The 16,962-nt window shown below is 42.7% G+C and overlaps 1 protein-coding gene across 1 annotated transcript; it reads right to left on the bottom strand.

Annotated features, from left to right (window-relative positions):
* Positions 1–1,332: 1,332 nt before the first annotated feature.
* LOC147425984 (pentatricopeptide repeat-containing protein At5g27110-like) lies at positions 1,333–4,331 on the bottom strand. The gene has a single exon (XM_086498923.1). The coding sequence runs from the start codon at positions 4,298–4,300 to the stop codon at positions 2,174–2,176; it is 2,127 nt and encodes a 708-aa protein (XP_086355049.1). The 5' UTR covers positions 4,301–4,331; the 3' UTR covers positions 1,333–2,173.
* Positions 4,332–16,962: the final 12,631 nt, after the last annotated feature.

The raw sequence follows: 16,962 nt of genomic DNA on the forward strand, positions 1-16,962 counted from the left end.
CCAGCATACAAGCTGAAATGGATCCCCTCCTTAAATGATATGATGAGTTGGATGCCCTCTCATTCTAACACTTTTATGGATAACGTGGAGATAACCATGAACTTACACCCCCTTTTTTGTATATAGTACCGCCCTACATTTTTAAAATCCCATGAATCGACTGCTTGGGTCACTACGTAATTTTTTGCTTCTTCTAATATATTTAGCCTCCTACTCGCTCTACTTCTATTTTATTCATTTCTTGAGGAGATTCCTCTCAAGATTCCTTACGTCAAGCCTTTTGACCTCAGTTGTTTTCTCTAAAATGGGAACGTCAGAGTCGAACTTGCGCAGGTTGGATATTCACGCATGGAAACGACTTCTGTAACCAACAAGTTCACAATGTATTGTACATAAGTTCTAATGTATTTTGATGTGTAGATGTTCAAATTATTTGAAGAGGACTCATAAATTAGAAAATCAAAATCAAGGATTATTTGGAGGATCTCTTTTAACACTTTATCTAATAGACTCAAAAAAAAAAAAGGGAGAGCCACGCCAATTAAGCACTGGATAAGTCCATGGGGTAGAGCCAATCATTTTTTGCATTATTGTCAACAAGGAGCGACGGCATCTCTCCATATGCGATTTCTTGAAATGTACTTATAGGAGGATATGCAAGCAAGGACTATCTCTATATATCAATGGATGGGGCGGAAGGGCATTCATGCATTGCATACACTTTTTTTAATGTGCTCAATGCATGTAGTCGCATCTAGTGGATGAAGGTCGAATGTACTTTTACAAGGATGCAGTAGCTCCTTAGATGCACCACTTTTGTTCATGCACTCCATGCATGTGGTCACTCGGGTCTAGTGGATGAGGGAAATGTCTTTTTATTGCATGAGGAAATAGAACGAGGGTTTCTTTCCCATTCTCATTCCCACATTGTGAATTCTAACCAATTAGTTACATGTGATCGTTTATGTTGGGATTATTCAAAAATTGGTACATATGACCAAAGAAGGTGATATCCATAGACCTTTCCTAAAAAATTTGATTACTATCATAAAACAGGGTTATTGTATTAAAACAATGTACGTGACTAAAGGAGAGGGACTAATAAAACTCTCTCTATATATGCTATAGATAGACTTCATATATGGGCTAAACTTTCTATAGTTGCAAGAGTATCTCCTTGTGCTACACATGATTGTCATAAAGAGACGTGACAAGGATACCCAAAGCTTGTTAATCCTTGGCTTGAAATTGGGCTGAAGTTTCATAGTTTCAAGAACCCTTGACTTGGACTTTCTATATGTGAAAGCCATGTGCTCATATGAATGACCATAATCATGGAAACTACAATGCTTAGATTGGAGCTTGATTCAGCAAGTTGAACCCTTAAATTTTGAGAGGCTTATAATGGACCTCACATTTGCTAGAACCACAAGGCTATGAGAACTGGTGTTCTACCCCGTCCCTGTCTTTTGCTTTTGCCTGTTGTCTGGCACCTTGCTTAACTTGAAACCTAAGATTGTAGTTGGTATTCATACCTACAATAACCACAATCTGAAACCCGGGTTACTTTGTTGCAGTTGAGGACAGAGAGTGTTTTTCCACTAGCTGAAGTGACTCGATGGCAGTGACAATTCTGCTGGCCAAATCAATAATCTGGTTGTTCCATGTCACTGTCACTCTTATTGCAGAGGATATTTATGTCATCTCTGCCATTCTGGCATCAAGGTTGCACCCACAGATGACGGTTCATATCCTACCTTGTTTTGCCACCTTTCCTGCTTATGGTCTTCAAGTGACCTGTTTTTGGTTCAGCCTTACCAACTGAGAAAAGCTGCTGCTTCCTCTTCCTCTTCTTCTTCCACTTCTTCTCCCGTCAATAATCACCTGCCCAGCTGTTATGTCCCATCACAGGAAAAGGGACCTGGTGTGCAACACAGTCGGGATGGGTGGCCAGTGTCTGGGAGTACTAGTGTGAACATGGCCAATGTGGCTACCTACACTTGTAGAGTGCCAATGGCCAGTCCATGAGGCTAGACATGCACGAGGTCACCTCGAGGAGGTGAGGCCGGGTGGCATGGCACGCACCGCCCGACTATGTCATAGACTAAGTTCCCTCTCCTATGGTGTTCGGTAGTATGTTCTGAAGCAGCAAAATGCGCATTGCATCTTCCACTCAGCCACTTTCTGCAGCTACTTCAACCTCTGCAGTCTCAGCATACATGTTCGCCATAGAAACATATGCCGTGGCTTGCTCTGGTTCGAGATCCACTGCATACTCAAACGCCTGCTTTGCCAGTTCCAGATTGCCATGTGTGCGGCAGGCTCCCAATAAGAATAACCACATGTTCAGGTCAGTATGTTTTGACATTCTTTGCAAAATACTGTTCACCCTCCTAAAGTCCCCTGCACGACCAAGCAGGTCTGAGATACTCACAAGATGCTTCGCATCTGGGGATATGCCATGGAGTGAACCCATCAGTACAAAGTACTCCATAGCATTCTGTACAAGGCCAGCATGATTGCAAGCAGAGATAATGGATGCATAGGTTACCCCATCTGGGATTAAACCTGCAAATTGGATTTCCTCAAATGAAAGAGCACTTGCCGTGATGTTGCCCTCCATAGCATATCCTGCAATACATGCATTCCACGACGCCACGTCAAGGTGTGGAAACCCATGCAAAACTGATTCAGCATCTGCAATGTTTGCACAAGTTCCATATGCATTTATCAGAGCACTTCGCAGACAAAAGTCCACATCATGCTCCAAAGTCATAACATCAAAATGCAGGCGCAAGCAAACACCTAGAGTACCTATTTCATTGCAAGCTTGCAGAACAGAGAGAATCAAAGTAGCATCCAATGGCACGTGATCCAGCTGCATTTGTTTGTACAAATCTACAACCTTCTCCCCTTGCCCACTGTCAATGTAAGCACATAGCAGGGCATTCCAAGCAATAGCAGTATGTTCAGACAATCCGTCAAAAACTCTCTCCGCTTTTGCAATCAACCCACATTTCCCATAGAGACTCAAGAGAATTGTACCAACATAAACACTAGAAGTAAAATTTCCAACCTCTGCGTCATAATGTAATGCTTCTCCAATCTGGAGGCACAATGTTTGGGTGCTTGATTTAACTCCATCCCTTTCCATACAAGTTACACATGCTTGAAGGGCGACAGTATATGTTCGCTCATCTGGGCTCACCCCTTCCATTAACATCTGGCCAAAGAGCTGCAGACCCTTCTGTGTATGGCCTTGCTCGACATAAGCAGAAAGCATAGCATTCCATAGAGATAGATGATGTTGGAGCGGCTCTGTGAAAACATTCTCTGCCTCCATAATGTTCCCACATTTGCCATACATACTTACAAGGGTGGTTTGTACAAAAATCTGAGATTCGATTCCATGCTTTCGTGCATATGAATGCAAGGCTCGGCCAACCTCCAAAGCGGCTTCAGCATCTCCACCGTCTGCAGCACATTTACATGCTTTGAGGGCAATGACTACAGTATGATGCGATGGATACATCCTTTCCTCATGCATTTGCAAATACAGCAGCAAAGTCTTCTCTCCTTCTCCGTGGTCAATGTAGGCACAAAGCAAAGCATTCCAAGAGACAATGTCAGGCTGGCACAAACAACAAAAGACATCCTCAGCCTCTTCAAGAGCACCGCATTTAGCATACATGCTCAGGAGAGCTGTCAAAACAATCATTTCTGACATGAAGCCCTTGATCCTTGCTGCATCATGCAGTTTTCTGCCAGTCTCAAGGTCAGAGATGGTACCACATGCTTTGAAGAGGCTCACGAACGTGTACGCATCAGGTTCTAAGCCATCCTCCAGCATGCATTCATGCATACGGAGGGCATCATAAGCGTGTCCGTAATCAGATAAACCTGAGATGATGGCAGTCCAAGAAAATACCGTTCTCTGAGACAGGGATTCGAACAGTGCGAGGGCGTCACTGATGGCACCGCATCTGGCCAAGGTAAGGAGGAGATTCTCCCCAAGGAAGGTGGAGAGGCTGGGGATGCTATGGCAGAGATGGGCATTGATGCGCTGCGCCTGGGGCAGGGCCTTGAGTTTTAGGCAGGCCTTGAGCAGGGGGATGTAGAAAGACTCGTGAAGAGGAGTATGTGTGTATGGAGGTTTAGGGCTGCTACAGGAGGGGCCTAGGAGGTCGTCTAGAGCCTTATCAAGGGAGAGCCCGTCGGAGAGGTTCTGCAGGTGCTGCGATGAAAGGGGCTTGCTACTTCTCGTCTTGCTACACAGGCCTGATGGAAACGCTCTCTTCATCAACTGAACTAGCCTTTGCGGAGTGTTTGAAAATAGTTTAATCGCTCTAAACCAAGTGGTGGTTGATTGTTTCGGCGAAAGGGCAGTCACTTTTGTGACTTTTATCCTTTCGTAACCGATTGGCTTTGACGCTCACCCGCTCTGAGGTTTCCTGCAAATTGAACCCACGACCTTTGGGAGTGTTTGAAAATAGTTCAATCGCTCTAAACTAACATAGTTTACTTTTCATCAACTCAACTAGCCTTGCTTGCCTCACTAACATGTGGGATCGACCCGTAGTTTAATTTTCAACAGTTTTGTTTATCTTAGAGCCGGGTCCCGCTTTGTATTTGTAGTTTTAGTGATATTATTCTTCAAATCCGTTTTAATTTTAGTCCCACTAGAGACGTGGAAGTAAAACACTTAACTTGAAACTACTAAAACTGTAGAGAGATGAGACCGTGTAGTCCAGCTACAAAAAGAGGCAAATTTTCATTGGTTAGCTTTCTCCCAACACTCATAATACAAACTAATACTTAGCCTTCATATCGCAGATTTTGACACGTGTATGGGGCTCCCCCTTCCTCTATATTATGTTAGTTTAGATGAAAAAGTTGGTATTAGAGATACTACTACTTTAAAGGAAGTTGTCCCCTTCATATTGCTAAATTGACGGAGCTTCTATGTGACTACTATTCGTGCATATTATATTGATACCACAAATTTTACTAGGTCATAGAGGGACTCGGCTCTTATATGTTTTTGTTTTCCCCACTTGGACAACTGAATGCACGTGTGTGTGTGTGTGTGTGTGTGTGTGTGTGTGGGGGGTTAGGGCAATGGTCCTAGGGGTTCAATTTTCAAAACCCCCTTCCATTCACCTAGCATTCAAATTTTGGTTTCCATCCATCGCCCTCGAGATTTCCCCCCTTCAAGTGCCTCCGTTGATCCCACAGCTCGGAGGTCATTAAAGATTTCGTGCAACTTAGACATGTGGCCTTGCCTGGTTGGCTTGTCATAGTATTTAATGTGTGAATTGGTGTAAATGTGTAAATAATAGTCCGTAAGTAAATTGCTTGAGTAAGGCCATCACACTAAGTAACACCATGCATTTAATGAGGGGCGATCATGGGATCAACGGATGGGTGGCATCTCGAGGCGAACTAAACCCGAGCAACGCAAAAGTCAAGGCAGTACGGAGAATCGTTACAAGGTTGGATCTGCTCAAGATGCCTAGTGCATGTACGCGAGGGATAGAGGAGAGGCTCGCTCTCTTGCCAAGTGCCAAGGTCGTTGGGGGGAGAGGGAGATCCATTGTTACATGTATATCCTAACGGAGCTTGCAAACAACTGGCAATGTTGGGTTTGACGGATTTGAAGGACATTCTCCGTATGCAAAGGCAAAGCCTTTCTCCACATGTGTGAAGGCGTGCCGCCTGCTTGAAGGTGCCGTGGTGCCCGCCAAGGTCTATGACCTGCAAAAGGCGTCGTTGTGCATGTGAATGTTTGTGACGTTGCGCTTGTGAATGTTTGTGGTGTGTGAAGATATCATGGGAATGGTTGTTGATTTTGGGGTTAGGTGAGGGGGGGGAGGGGGGATGCAAAGGTGTTGAGTACTCGAAGAAGTCAGGGGAGGCATGGAGGCACAACGGAGAAGTAGAGGGAGGCAGAAATGACCTCGACCCATCCTATTTACATTGGTAGCCTAGAGCAAAAAGAGAATCTTGACAACTAATACACCCATTTTTTTAAAAGTAGACCAAGTAGCCAGTTAGAAGACTCGGTTTTAAAAATTCAAAAAAATTCTAGAAAGATTCTCTCTCTCTCTCTCTCTCTCTCTCTCTCTCTCTCTCTCTCTCTGCTACATAGTCATGGTTTTCAAGAACAAGATAATGAACTTGAATTTCTCTCTCATAATTTGACATTCAAGTCCTTGCCCACGACCATGTGAATTTCTCTCTTGTAATCATATTTTAGTCCTTTCCACAATCATGTTGGGCAGATCTTGTAATAAAGATATTTCGAGAGACTACAATTCAGATTGAAAACTACTCGTTAAGAACTTTGTGTGCTTTTCTAAGGGCACACAAAGTTGGCATACAATTGCCAATCACAACATGTTTCTCCAAGAGCCCCTGACTAGCAACAACCCCTAAGCAAGATGTCACTTTGGCATGGGATCTTCCTGTTGGAGTTAGGGTTGCAAGAATGGACACACAATTTGGAGATGGAGAAGAAGCTCAAGGCACACAACATAGAGTATATTACTAAGTGTGTAAATACAAGATAAGATAGCCCTAGAGTGATGGCTGTATGTACAAAGCATGGGGGAGAAAAACTCCTAATGAGGAAGGAAAGGGCCCCAACGATCCTAAGTTTGTTCACACACATCATCACCATATACAAGGAAAAGTCCCCCCTAGGAGTGATGCGGTGAACAAGAGATGGCACATAGAGTATAGGCAAGTGTCATGCCCTATAGACATGATCAGTCCACAAAGGGAAGCAAATCCAAAGCTTTACGAAAAGCTTTGAAATTCTCACGAGACAATGCCTTTGTGAAAAAATTCGCAAGGTTGTCCTGTGTTGGCACATAAGCCAAGCTGATCTCTCCAACTGAGAGTCTCTCCTTGATATAGTGAGAATGTAAGAGGTTTAACCTCATCACACATACTTGACACAGCCAAAGCATAACAATCTGATGCACAAGCAATATGATGAGAACCCGAACATACAACTAGACAAAGGTGCATCCAATTTACTGTCCCGCAAAGTATGCACAAGCCATTTTGGCATACCTTTAGCTTCCTCATTTTTAGCCTTGTCCTCATCAAGTGCATCATTTACATATGCATCATAAATAGAGTGATTTGTGACATCATTTGAACCTTGTGTAGGCTAAAAATTTTCCTCCTATTGACTTACATTTGTATTCCCACCATTGAAAAGAGGCAATAAGGTATCATAAATGTATGCGAGCACTGTAGCCAACAAAGATACATTTGATAGCCTTATCATAAAATTTTATGTGTTGTTATTGCGGCACTAAAGTGCAAGCCAAGCAACAAAAACAAACAAGTGACCAACATGGATTCTTATTATGCCTCATATGGAGTCGTAGACTACAAAGATTTGGTGAGACACCTGTTAAGTATGTAGGCAGCACACATGACAGCCTTTAGCCAAAAAGCATGTGGAAAAGCTTGACTTTTAACCATATTGAAGTCGTGGAGTGGAGCGTGGATCGACTCTCTCTCTCTCTCTCTCTCTCTCTCTCTCTCTCTCTCTCTCACACACACACACACACACACACACACACACACACACACACACACACACACACACACACACACAGATACACAGAGATCTTACACAGTACACAGTACGCAGAGAATTCGTTTGAAGGGTTATCTCCCAAAAACCTTATTATCCACAAAAATATAAGTGAGTATATACAAAGAGTTAGTGATAAGTGAGTTAGGCGGGCGGGCGGCCATATCCGTATAAGAGGTCACTTGGGCTTTAATCCCAACAACCTCCCACTTAAAGTCCAATGTGGCACTTTAAGTAACTGTAAATCTATGAACATAAATGTACAAAGATTTACATGGCTGCCATCTATCCAATGCCCAATAACTCACGACAATGCACAAAGCCTTCTCCTGGAAGTCCCTTTGTGAGTAGATCAGCAGGATTTTCCTTGGTGTGGATCTTCAGCAGTTGTATCTGCTTGTCTTCAAGTACTTCCCTAATGAAAAGATATTTCACATCAATATGCTTATTCTTCGAATGGAACACTGGATTCTTTGCCAATTGTATAGCACTTTGACTATCACAATATAACTCTGGCATATCTACTTTGATTCCCAAGTCCGCTACCAATCTCCCAAGCCAAATAACTTCTTTGCATGCCTCATTTGCTGCAACATACTCAGCTTCTGTAGTAGATTGCGTAACACAATCTTGTAATCAAGATCGCCATGATATGGCACCTCCAGCCAATGTAAAGACATAGCCTGATGTAGATCTCCTCTTATCCAAGTCTCCTACATAATCTGAGTCAGTGTATCCTCTGACACTCAAATCCTGACTACTATAGCATATGCACATACTCTTTGTATGTTTTAAGTATCTCATGATACCTTTCACTGCTTCCCAATGTTTCTTGCTGGGATTTGACATATATCTACTAACCACTCCCACTGCAAATGCAATATCCGGACGTGTAGCAATCATTGCATACATCAAACTACCCACTGCACACGCATATGGAATCTTATCCATTTCAGCCTTTTCTTCCTCAGACATAGGACAATCTTGTTTGCTAAGTTTCACATATGGTGGAAATGGAACACTCAATGCCTTTCCCTTCTCCATATTGAAACGTTGCAAAACCTTGTCAATATACTATGTTTGAGATAACCAAATCAACTTCTTTGATCTGTCTCTCTCAATGCGCATACCAAGTATATGACTTGTCTCACCCATGTCTTTCATGTCAAACGATTTTGCCATCTTTGACTTCAAAGCTGAAATTTCTTCCAAGTGTTTGCCAGCAATCAACATGTCATCCACATACAAAATAAGGATCAGCCAATTGCCATCCTTAGCCTTCTTTGTATATAGACAGTGATTGAACTCACTACGTTTGTAGCCTTGAGAAAGCATAAACTGGTCGAACTTATGGTATCATGCCCTCGGTGATTTTTTAAAGCCATAAAGACTTTTTAACAACTGGCATACCAAATCTTCCTTGCCTTTCTCAACAAACCCTTCTGGCTGCTGCATGTAAATTTCCACATCTAAATCACCATGCAAGAACGCTGTCTTGACATCCATTTGGTGCAACACCAAATCCAATATAGCAACCAATGCAAGAAAGCATCTCAATGTAGTCATCTTGACCACTGGAGAGAAGACTTCATCAAAGTCAATGCCTTGTTCTTGCTTAAAGCCCTTGGCAACAAGCCTTGCTTTGTACTTTGGCTGACTATCATGAGCGGTGATATTATACCTGTAAACCCATTTACAAGGTAGAGCCTTTTGCCCTATGGTAATTTAACTAGCTTCCATGTCTGGTTTTTATGTAGAGCTGTCATCTCTGACTGCATGGCCAACTGCCATTTTTTTGAGTCAACCACTTGTAATGCTTCCTTGTAACAAGATGGTTCTCCGCAATCTGTGAGCATGACAGAATTTAGAGATGGCACATAACGATTAGGTGGTTTGGAGGCATGCTCAGAACGTCTCACCACAACTAATTCTGCCTCTCTAGCCACTATAGGCTGTTCCTGAGCCTGACCATGCTGTCTTGATGTGATAGCACTAGGTCCATCTTCCCTGAAGACAACTCTTCTGATCTCCTCTGTCTTCTCTGGCTTAGCGTGAAACTTGGCTTCATTGAAATGCACATCATTGCTACGAATAAGCTTTCTGGACTTAGGATCCCAAAGCCGGTAACCCATCTCGCCCGATTCTTCGTAGCCAAGAAATGTACACTTCTTGCTCTTTGGTTCTAACTTATTCCTGAACTGCTTAGGAATATGGCTATAAGCTTCACAACCAAAGACTCTGAGATGCTTATATGAAGGTGCCTTGCCTGTCCATAGAATCTCGGCCACTGCACTCTTATCCAGAACCCTACTAGGAGACCTGTTGATCAAATGGACTGCTGTAGCCACTGCTTCCGCCCAAAATCCATCAGGCAACTCAGCATTTGACAACATGCTTCTGACCTTCTCTTGTATGGTCCTATTCATACGTTCTACAACCCCATTCTGTGAAGGATTATATGGTGCAATAAGTTCCCGCTTAATCCCTTTTGCTTCACAAAATTCTTGAAAAGCTTTGGAAACGTACTCTCCACCATTGTCAGTTCTCAAGCACTTTAGCTTCTGACCACTCTGATTCTCCACAAGATGTAAGAATGTCTTAAAGACCTTGAGCACTTCATCCTTGTGATTCAAGAAGTAAACCCATACTTTGCGAGAATAGTCATCTATGAATGTACAAAAGTACGCTGCTCCCCCTAGTGACAAACTAGGCATTGGTCCGCATAGATCACTGTGCACAAGAGCTAACCGTTCGTCCCTACGATTCCTCTTTGATCTGTGTGGTTCCTGTGTTTGCTTACCATAAACACAATGCTCACAAAACTCAAAATCTTGAAATGAAAAGCCAGGCAAATAACCATAATGAGAAAGTATTTCCATTCCTCTTTTTGACATATGTCCTAGCCTACGATGCCACAGTGACACACTTGGCTACTCAATCACATTAATTACATGGTTTTTAACCTCTGAAACATGTAAAGTGTACAGAGTTCCTGACTTGCTGCCATGCGCTACAGTCATGGAACCTTTGGAGATCTTCCAAGCGATGTTCCCAAAAACTGTCACATAACCCGCATCATCCAACTTCCCTGTACCGGTCAAGCTCTTTCGGATTGCTAGAACATGTCTGACATTCTTGAGCCATAAAGAAGATCCATTTTGAAACTTCAACTGCACATCTCCCACTCCAAGTATGTCACAAACCTGGTCATTGCCAAGTCTGACATAATCTTTAGTAGTCACATATGATGTAAACCACTCTTTGTGCGGAGAAACATGTAAAGATGCCCCTGAGTCGATAATCCAATCACTCATAGCATGTTCGTCCTCTGCAGTCAAGAAAATAGAATCAAGATTGCTTGTCAGGAAGATGTCACTAGCTGCTATACCAGAATCACTGTCTGAACCAGATCCTGTGACATTCACCTCTTCAATCTTCACTGAACTCTTCTTTTCATCTTGCTCAGAACTCTTTGTTTTGCCTTTTTCTTGTTTCCACTTCGTACAATCTCTCTTCATGTGACCCTTCTTGCCACAATGGTAACATTCTATGTCATCCTTTGACTTCGAGTCACGAGACTTACTTCGGTTTTGTGCCTTCTTACCCTTCTTCTCTTTAGACTGTTGTCTCCCTCGAATGACCAAAGCACTATTGCCTTTGCCTTTGTCAATGTTCGTTCACTTCCTCTGTGAGCAAGCTGCCTTCTACATTGGCGCTTGTAAGACCTTCTGGCGCGACAGAATTACTTAACGCTGTACGAAAAGTATCCCAACTGTCTGGCAAAGTGATTAAGAGAAACATAGCCTTTACTGAATCTGGAAAGACTATCTCCTGTGCTGTTAACTAGCTGAAAATTGTGTGAAATTCATTGAGATGATTTGACATAGCTGTCCCTTCCTTCATCTTCAAATCCACCAATTTCTTGAGTGAGTAAATCTGAGAAGCAGCACTTTGTTTCTCGTACATACCACATAGCTTTTGCCATACGCCATACGCCATACGCTGTAGTCTCTTCTGCTACGTTGAAGTAAATATTTTCTGCCAGTGTCAGCATGATTGTGGAACAAGCTAACTCGTCAAGCTCTTCCCACTCATCTTCAGCCATACCTTCTGGTCTCTCCCCTTTGAGATTTAGTGGCTTCACTTATTTTTTCTGCACCAAAACCTGCCAAATCTGCTTCTTCCAGAATGGAAAGTTTGTGCCATCCAGCTTCTTTATGTTGTAAAGAGTCTCACTTTGAGAAGATGCCATATCTGCCAAACTGTTTACTTCAGGGAAAAATCCGGCAAAGTTTCCCCTGTAAACTGGCCTCTGTACACAGTAAACAAGCTGTAAGCAACAAGCTGAACACCTCTCCTCAGGAACTGTTAGTATTTTGAAAATTTTTGACAGAGTCTCCCCTGTAAACTGAGCTCTGGAAACCAAAAGATAGCTCAAAAAACAACCATGAATAGCTGACCAGTGACAAATCTGAAAATCTCTGTAATATGCTATCCTGTAAGCATGCACTGTCTCCTATCTGGGCGATGACAAAACATGTATCTGTCTCAAGACTGAACCCTGAACAATGCCTCAACGGCCTGACGCATAAGATGCAATCCAGTGTCTACACAAAGTCATACATCCTATGGGGTAAAAGTCGCCGAAGAGGATGCATGTAGAGGGGAACTCCAACAACCTAATCCACCTCACACTGGGTAACCCAGCCCCCAGTGCTTGGCTTCAAAAAACCTCACACACGACCCTCACAAATGGCTCAACAAACTACCCAAAACTAGCATACACCCTACAATAGACGAATCACTGTCCTATGACCACTGCGGTGGTCTGTCTGCTAGTGTGACTTACAACTAGCAGACCCACAATCACAGTACATCAATCTGCAATACATGCCAGTGGTGTCAAGCCGTCGTATGGCCACACCTCCTCTGGAACCTGGCAAGCACGAGAAGTAGCAATGCAGACTGCAATATATATATCTGATGATATATATGTGTACCTGGTCTATAGATGATGCTTTGAAGACGAATGAGTGATGTATGTCGATGCCGATATTGATGCCGACCACCTCCTCCTTGTCAATCTACACAAGACGGGTTTCTTTGCGGCTGAAACCTATCTTCTGATGTAGTGCTCAGAATGAAATTCTGAGGGCATAAACGGCTTCGAAAGGGGGGTAAAACCGCAGGTCACCTGCTGGAAATACTCCCGGAACGCCGAGTGTGAATTTTCAAGCTCTGGATCCAGAATCTGCCCGAAAAGTACGCGCGCGCGATTACGCAAAACCGCACTGCACCTCGCTCTGATACCAATTGAAGTCGCGGAGCGGGAGCATGGATCGACACACACACACACACACACACACACACACACACACACACACACACACACACACACACACACACACACACACACACACACACACACACACACACAGATACACAGAGATCTTACACAGTACACAGTACGCAGAGAATTTGTTTGAAGGGTTATCTCCCAAAAACCTTATTATCCACAAAAATATAAGTGAGTATATACAAAGAGTTAGTGATAAGTGAGTTAGGCGGGCGGGCGGCCATATCCGTATAAGAGGCCACTTGGGCTTTAATCCCAACACATATATCATACCACCTCTATAAGTGACATGTTTTTCCTCTCAGCAACACCATTTTGTCGAGATGTATAAAACATTGTACATTAGTGTTTTATCCCATAACCAATAAAAAATGCATCAAATTATTTTGACGAATTATTTTGATCCAACGGAGGGTGCCCAGAGTACAAGCGGATACATTTTCAGTCTCAATAGAAAAAATTATTTGAAGCACATAGACACTTCAGATTTAGCAAATATACCCATGTATGTCGTGAGCTGTCATCAATATAATTCATGAAGCCTACAAATTGTTTCTAAAGGAAGGACAATGCATCGGGCCACAAACATCACTCTGAACAAATTGCAATTTGCGAATAGACTGTACTGAACCATCTTTCAAAAACTTAGAACATATTATTTTCTCCAAAATACAGCCTTCACAAACATGTTTAGATAGTGCCTCCAATGGGGGCAATGAGGCAACCATATCAGATTTTTGCAAATGCATCAAACTGGCAAAATTCTAATGTCCAAATCGTGCATGCCATAGTTTTGCATATGAAACAGCTTGAGAATTTGCAACTAGACTAAAAGTTTAGTGAAGATCCAAAAGATCAATTTGGTCACTGATTATGATGGTGCACAGGACATTAATTTTTTGACAGACACTACAAATGTGTTCTGTGATGCACAAGAGACTCTATGTTTACAGAGTTCGTTGTCAGCCGAATTGCTAGTTAGTGATGAAGTGTCACATTCATGCATTTGAAATTCAGGTGCATCTCTTTGTGTGACCCCACACACTGTTGGGGTAAGGGCGGCGTGCGTTTGCCCGGGGCCGGACATCCAATGTCCGGTCAACCAACACCCATACTTATCTTTATTAGTTGTACATATACAAACTAGTAAGGAGCTCATCACTTTTAGGCTTGCACCCACACCATGTGCATGTTGTTTTCCTCTTCCCTCTCCTACACTATGCACACACGCATCTGCGCACCACCACAATCATCAATTGGTATTAGAGTCATGGCAATGATTGACCATAGTGCACTCCCCTCGCACTCATTCCCCCTCTCCATTGAGCTCTCGATGGTGGCTATGGGAGCTTGAGGATCGAATTCGGAGCGAATCTGGAAAAAAGTGAGAAGATGTGAGAGCTTGTGGGCTTTCCCCATCCATCATTGCTTGTGCAACTTCTCTTGAGGTCAAGAAGGAATCTCAAGAGGGAATCTTGTAAGAATTGGCTCTATACAGGGAAGTTAAAGATATGCAAAAATCGAGTAGCAAAGTGAAGAAATTGGGTATGGGAAGCAAGCCCTAAGTCAAGCAAGCTTGGAATCTTGAAGAGCAAAAATCAAACAGGAAATTGGGTAGCTCCGCAAGTGGGAAAACAATGCAGAGTTAAATTGAGCTATAAAACAGCATCACGGGCAACCATTGCAGTAGAAAGTTGAGCTTCACCTATAGCAAGGACAATGGGCAATACAAAGTTCTATAGAGCTCACAAAATCCAAAGCAAAGCAAGGCCAATGTTGGACTTTGTGTGTGAGCATTAGAAGCCTTAGGAAGCAACAAGGATTGAAAGTCTTGGGAGCTTGGAACTTTGGAAGGTAAGAATGAGTAGGCAAAAAATCGAACGTAGTAGATAGCAGGAGCATAAATCCGGTACTCATTGATAAAGTAATAATAATAAAAAAAGAACTCAAAGCTCCTAAGTAAGAGTGTGTGCACACACAATGTACAACCCCCCATCGGCAGTGTTTTTTGGTAACACACACGTCGGGAGAGAGAGAAGTCAGAGGGTTGATTTGGCAGCCCACAGAGAAAGAAGCTTCATCATTAGAGTAAGCTTTGACAAGCATTGAAGCTGCTTGGGCTTCAGATTGTGACAAAGTAGATTATGGATTCGTGTTATCGGCTTCCTATCTCGGCACAGGAAGAAAGCGAGAGTGTGTTGGCTTTGGCCCATCTGGATTGGCATTGGTTTCCGTTGCCAACCCATTGGCTTTGAGAATTGAGAGCTACCACACAACGTTGTTTTTTTAAAGCAATCCGACAAGCACTTCCGTGTAACGGTGAAAGACGACATCGGCATGTACTTCTTGATTTTGACATAGCAAGAGCAAGCGAGAGCGGTTTGGCTCTCCCTCAGTATAACCTCAACATCGGCTACCCTCCCACACCCATTTTAGAGTGGCTTTTCTCCGATGATTTCTCCTCGGAATTCTAGCCTTGACTTACCAATAGAGAAATTGAGAGAGAGCGACATTGGCTCTCCTCTAGCCCACATCTAGAGCGGCTCGACTCTAACGTAGTCTCCTCATCAATTTTGACAACAACCTTCCTGCTTTGGTGGCACACACTTTGACACATACGGCTCCGACGGATTGTTTTGAAGAAGATTTGCTACGAGCAAGTTTGGCTCCTAGATGGCATTTATGACCACAGGTGGTTGGTTGTTCTATGTGTTTGCTTTCTGTTCGATGAGGTTTTTGATTGACAAGGTAGTGTGCCAGATTTCAACATTTTGCTTACAGATTGCATTCTTCTCAGTGCAGATTATGATGCATAGGTTATGTGCTCATGTATGATTGTGTGGGTTACTCCAGAGAGTATTTTTAGCACGATTTTGTGCACTTTTATGCTATGTATGCATATACGGATACAACGTGAGCTAGGTACAACTTGTAGTAGGTGACAACTTCATATGTTTACACGATTTTTGGATAGGTGCAGTTGTCACTCGTTCAAGAGTGAGCTAGATTGCTAGGCTTTTGCTAGTTTATGTATACCACATGTGAAGTTGCTGTTGAGACACTAGGTCTGCTCATTTTTATGATGCAGTTTTAGTGAGACTTTTGAGATTTTGCTCAAGATTCAAGGAAAATTTTGCCAGATTTTTCCCATATTCACACCATGCTTTGTGTGTATCTATAGATTTACTCTTTGATGGTTTAGTAGTCGAGCGTGACTCCAACTTTGACAGTGATCAAGTTTTGACTCTCACTTTGACAATTTTTGTCATTTTGGATGCGACTTTGGTGTTCTTGTATCCACTCTACCACAAGTGAGATTTGCATATGCTCGCGTGGCTACAAATTATAGGCAATCATAGGTTTGATAGGTTCTACAGATTTTTAGACCATTGTCGGATCTTTGCAGGTAGTTTTCTTGTGGGATACATTTAAAGCACTATGTTTGCTCACTCCTTGTGTAGGTTATGCACTTTATGCTTGGTTGAGCTATTTGTCCTAGATTGGGCTCACTTGGTTTAGTGATGTTGTTTATGTCTACAGATTTGTGGAGCCATTTTACGCATATGCAAACATTATTTTTATGCAATTGATCTCATGGTCATGATTGTGTAGTGGTCGAGTAATCTCCCACTTTGTCGCTATTTTGGCATGGTTGATCGTAGAGATTTTGCTTGACTTTTTGCTCAGTTTACAAGGAAGAGTCTGTTAGATCTCTCCCATAATTTCTCGCCATAGTTTTGGTATCTTGGAATTCATATACATATATGTGTGATAGTTCAAAGTCAACAATAGAAACTCATGAGAGACGACGATCTCGTAGTTGCTGATATATGTGATGTTGGCATTATGATCACACATGACACATTAGGCATCGTTGTTTTATATGTATGAGGCAGCAACAAAGATGTATGTGTGATGCAGAGACAGTGTTGACACATGCTAGAGTGGTGGATTCATATGTTAGTGACAATGATGTCACGTTTACCTTAGGCAT

The sequence above is a fragment of the Adiantum capillus-veneris genome, chromosome 24 (genome assembly GCF_014529385.1).
Source record: "Adiantum capillus-veneris isolate H3 chromosome 24, ASM1452938v2, whole genome shotgun sequence".
In the NCBI taxonomy this organism is placed as follows: domain Eukaryota; kingdom Viridiplantae; phylum Streptophyta; class Polypodiopsida; order Polypodiales; family Pteridaceae; genus Adiantum; species Adiantum capillus-veneris.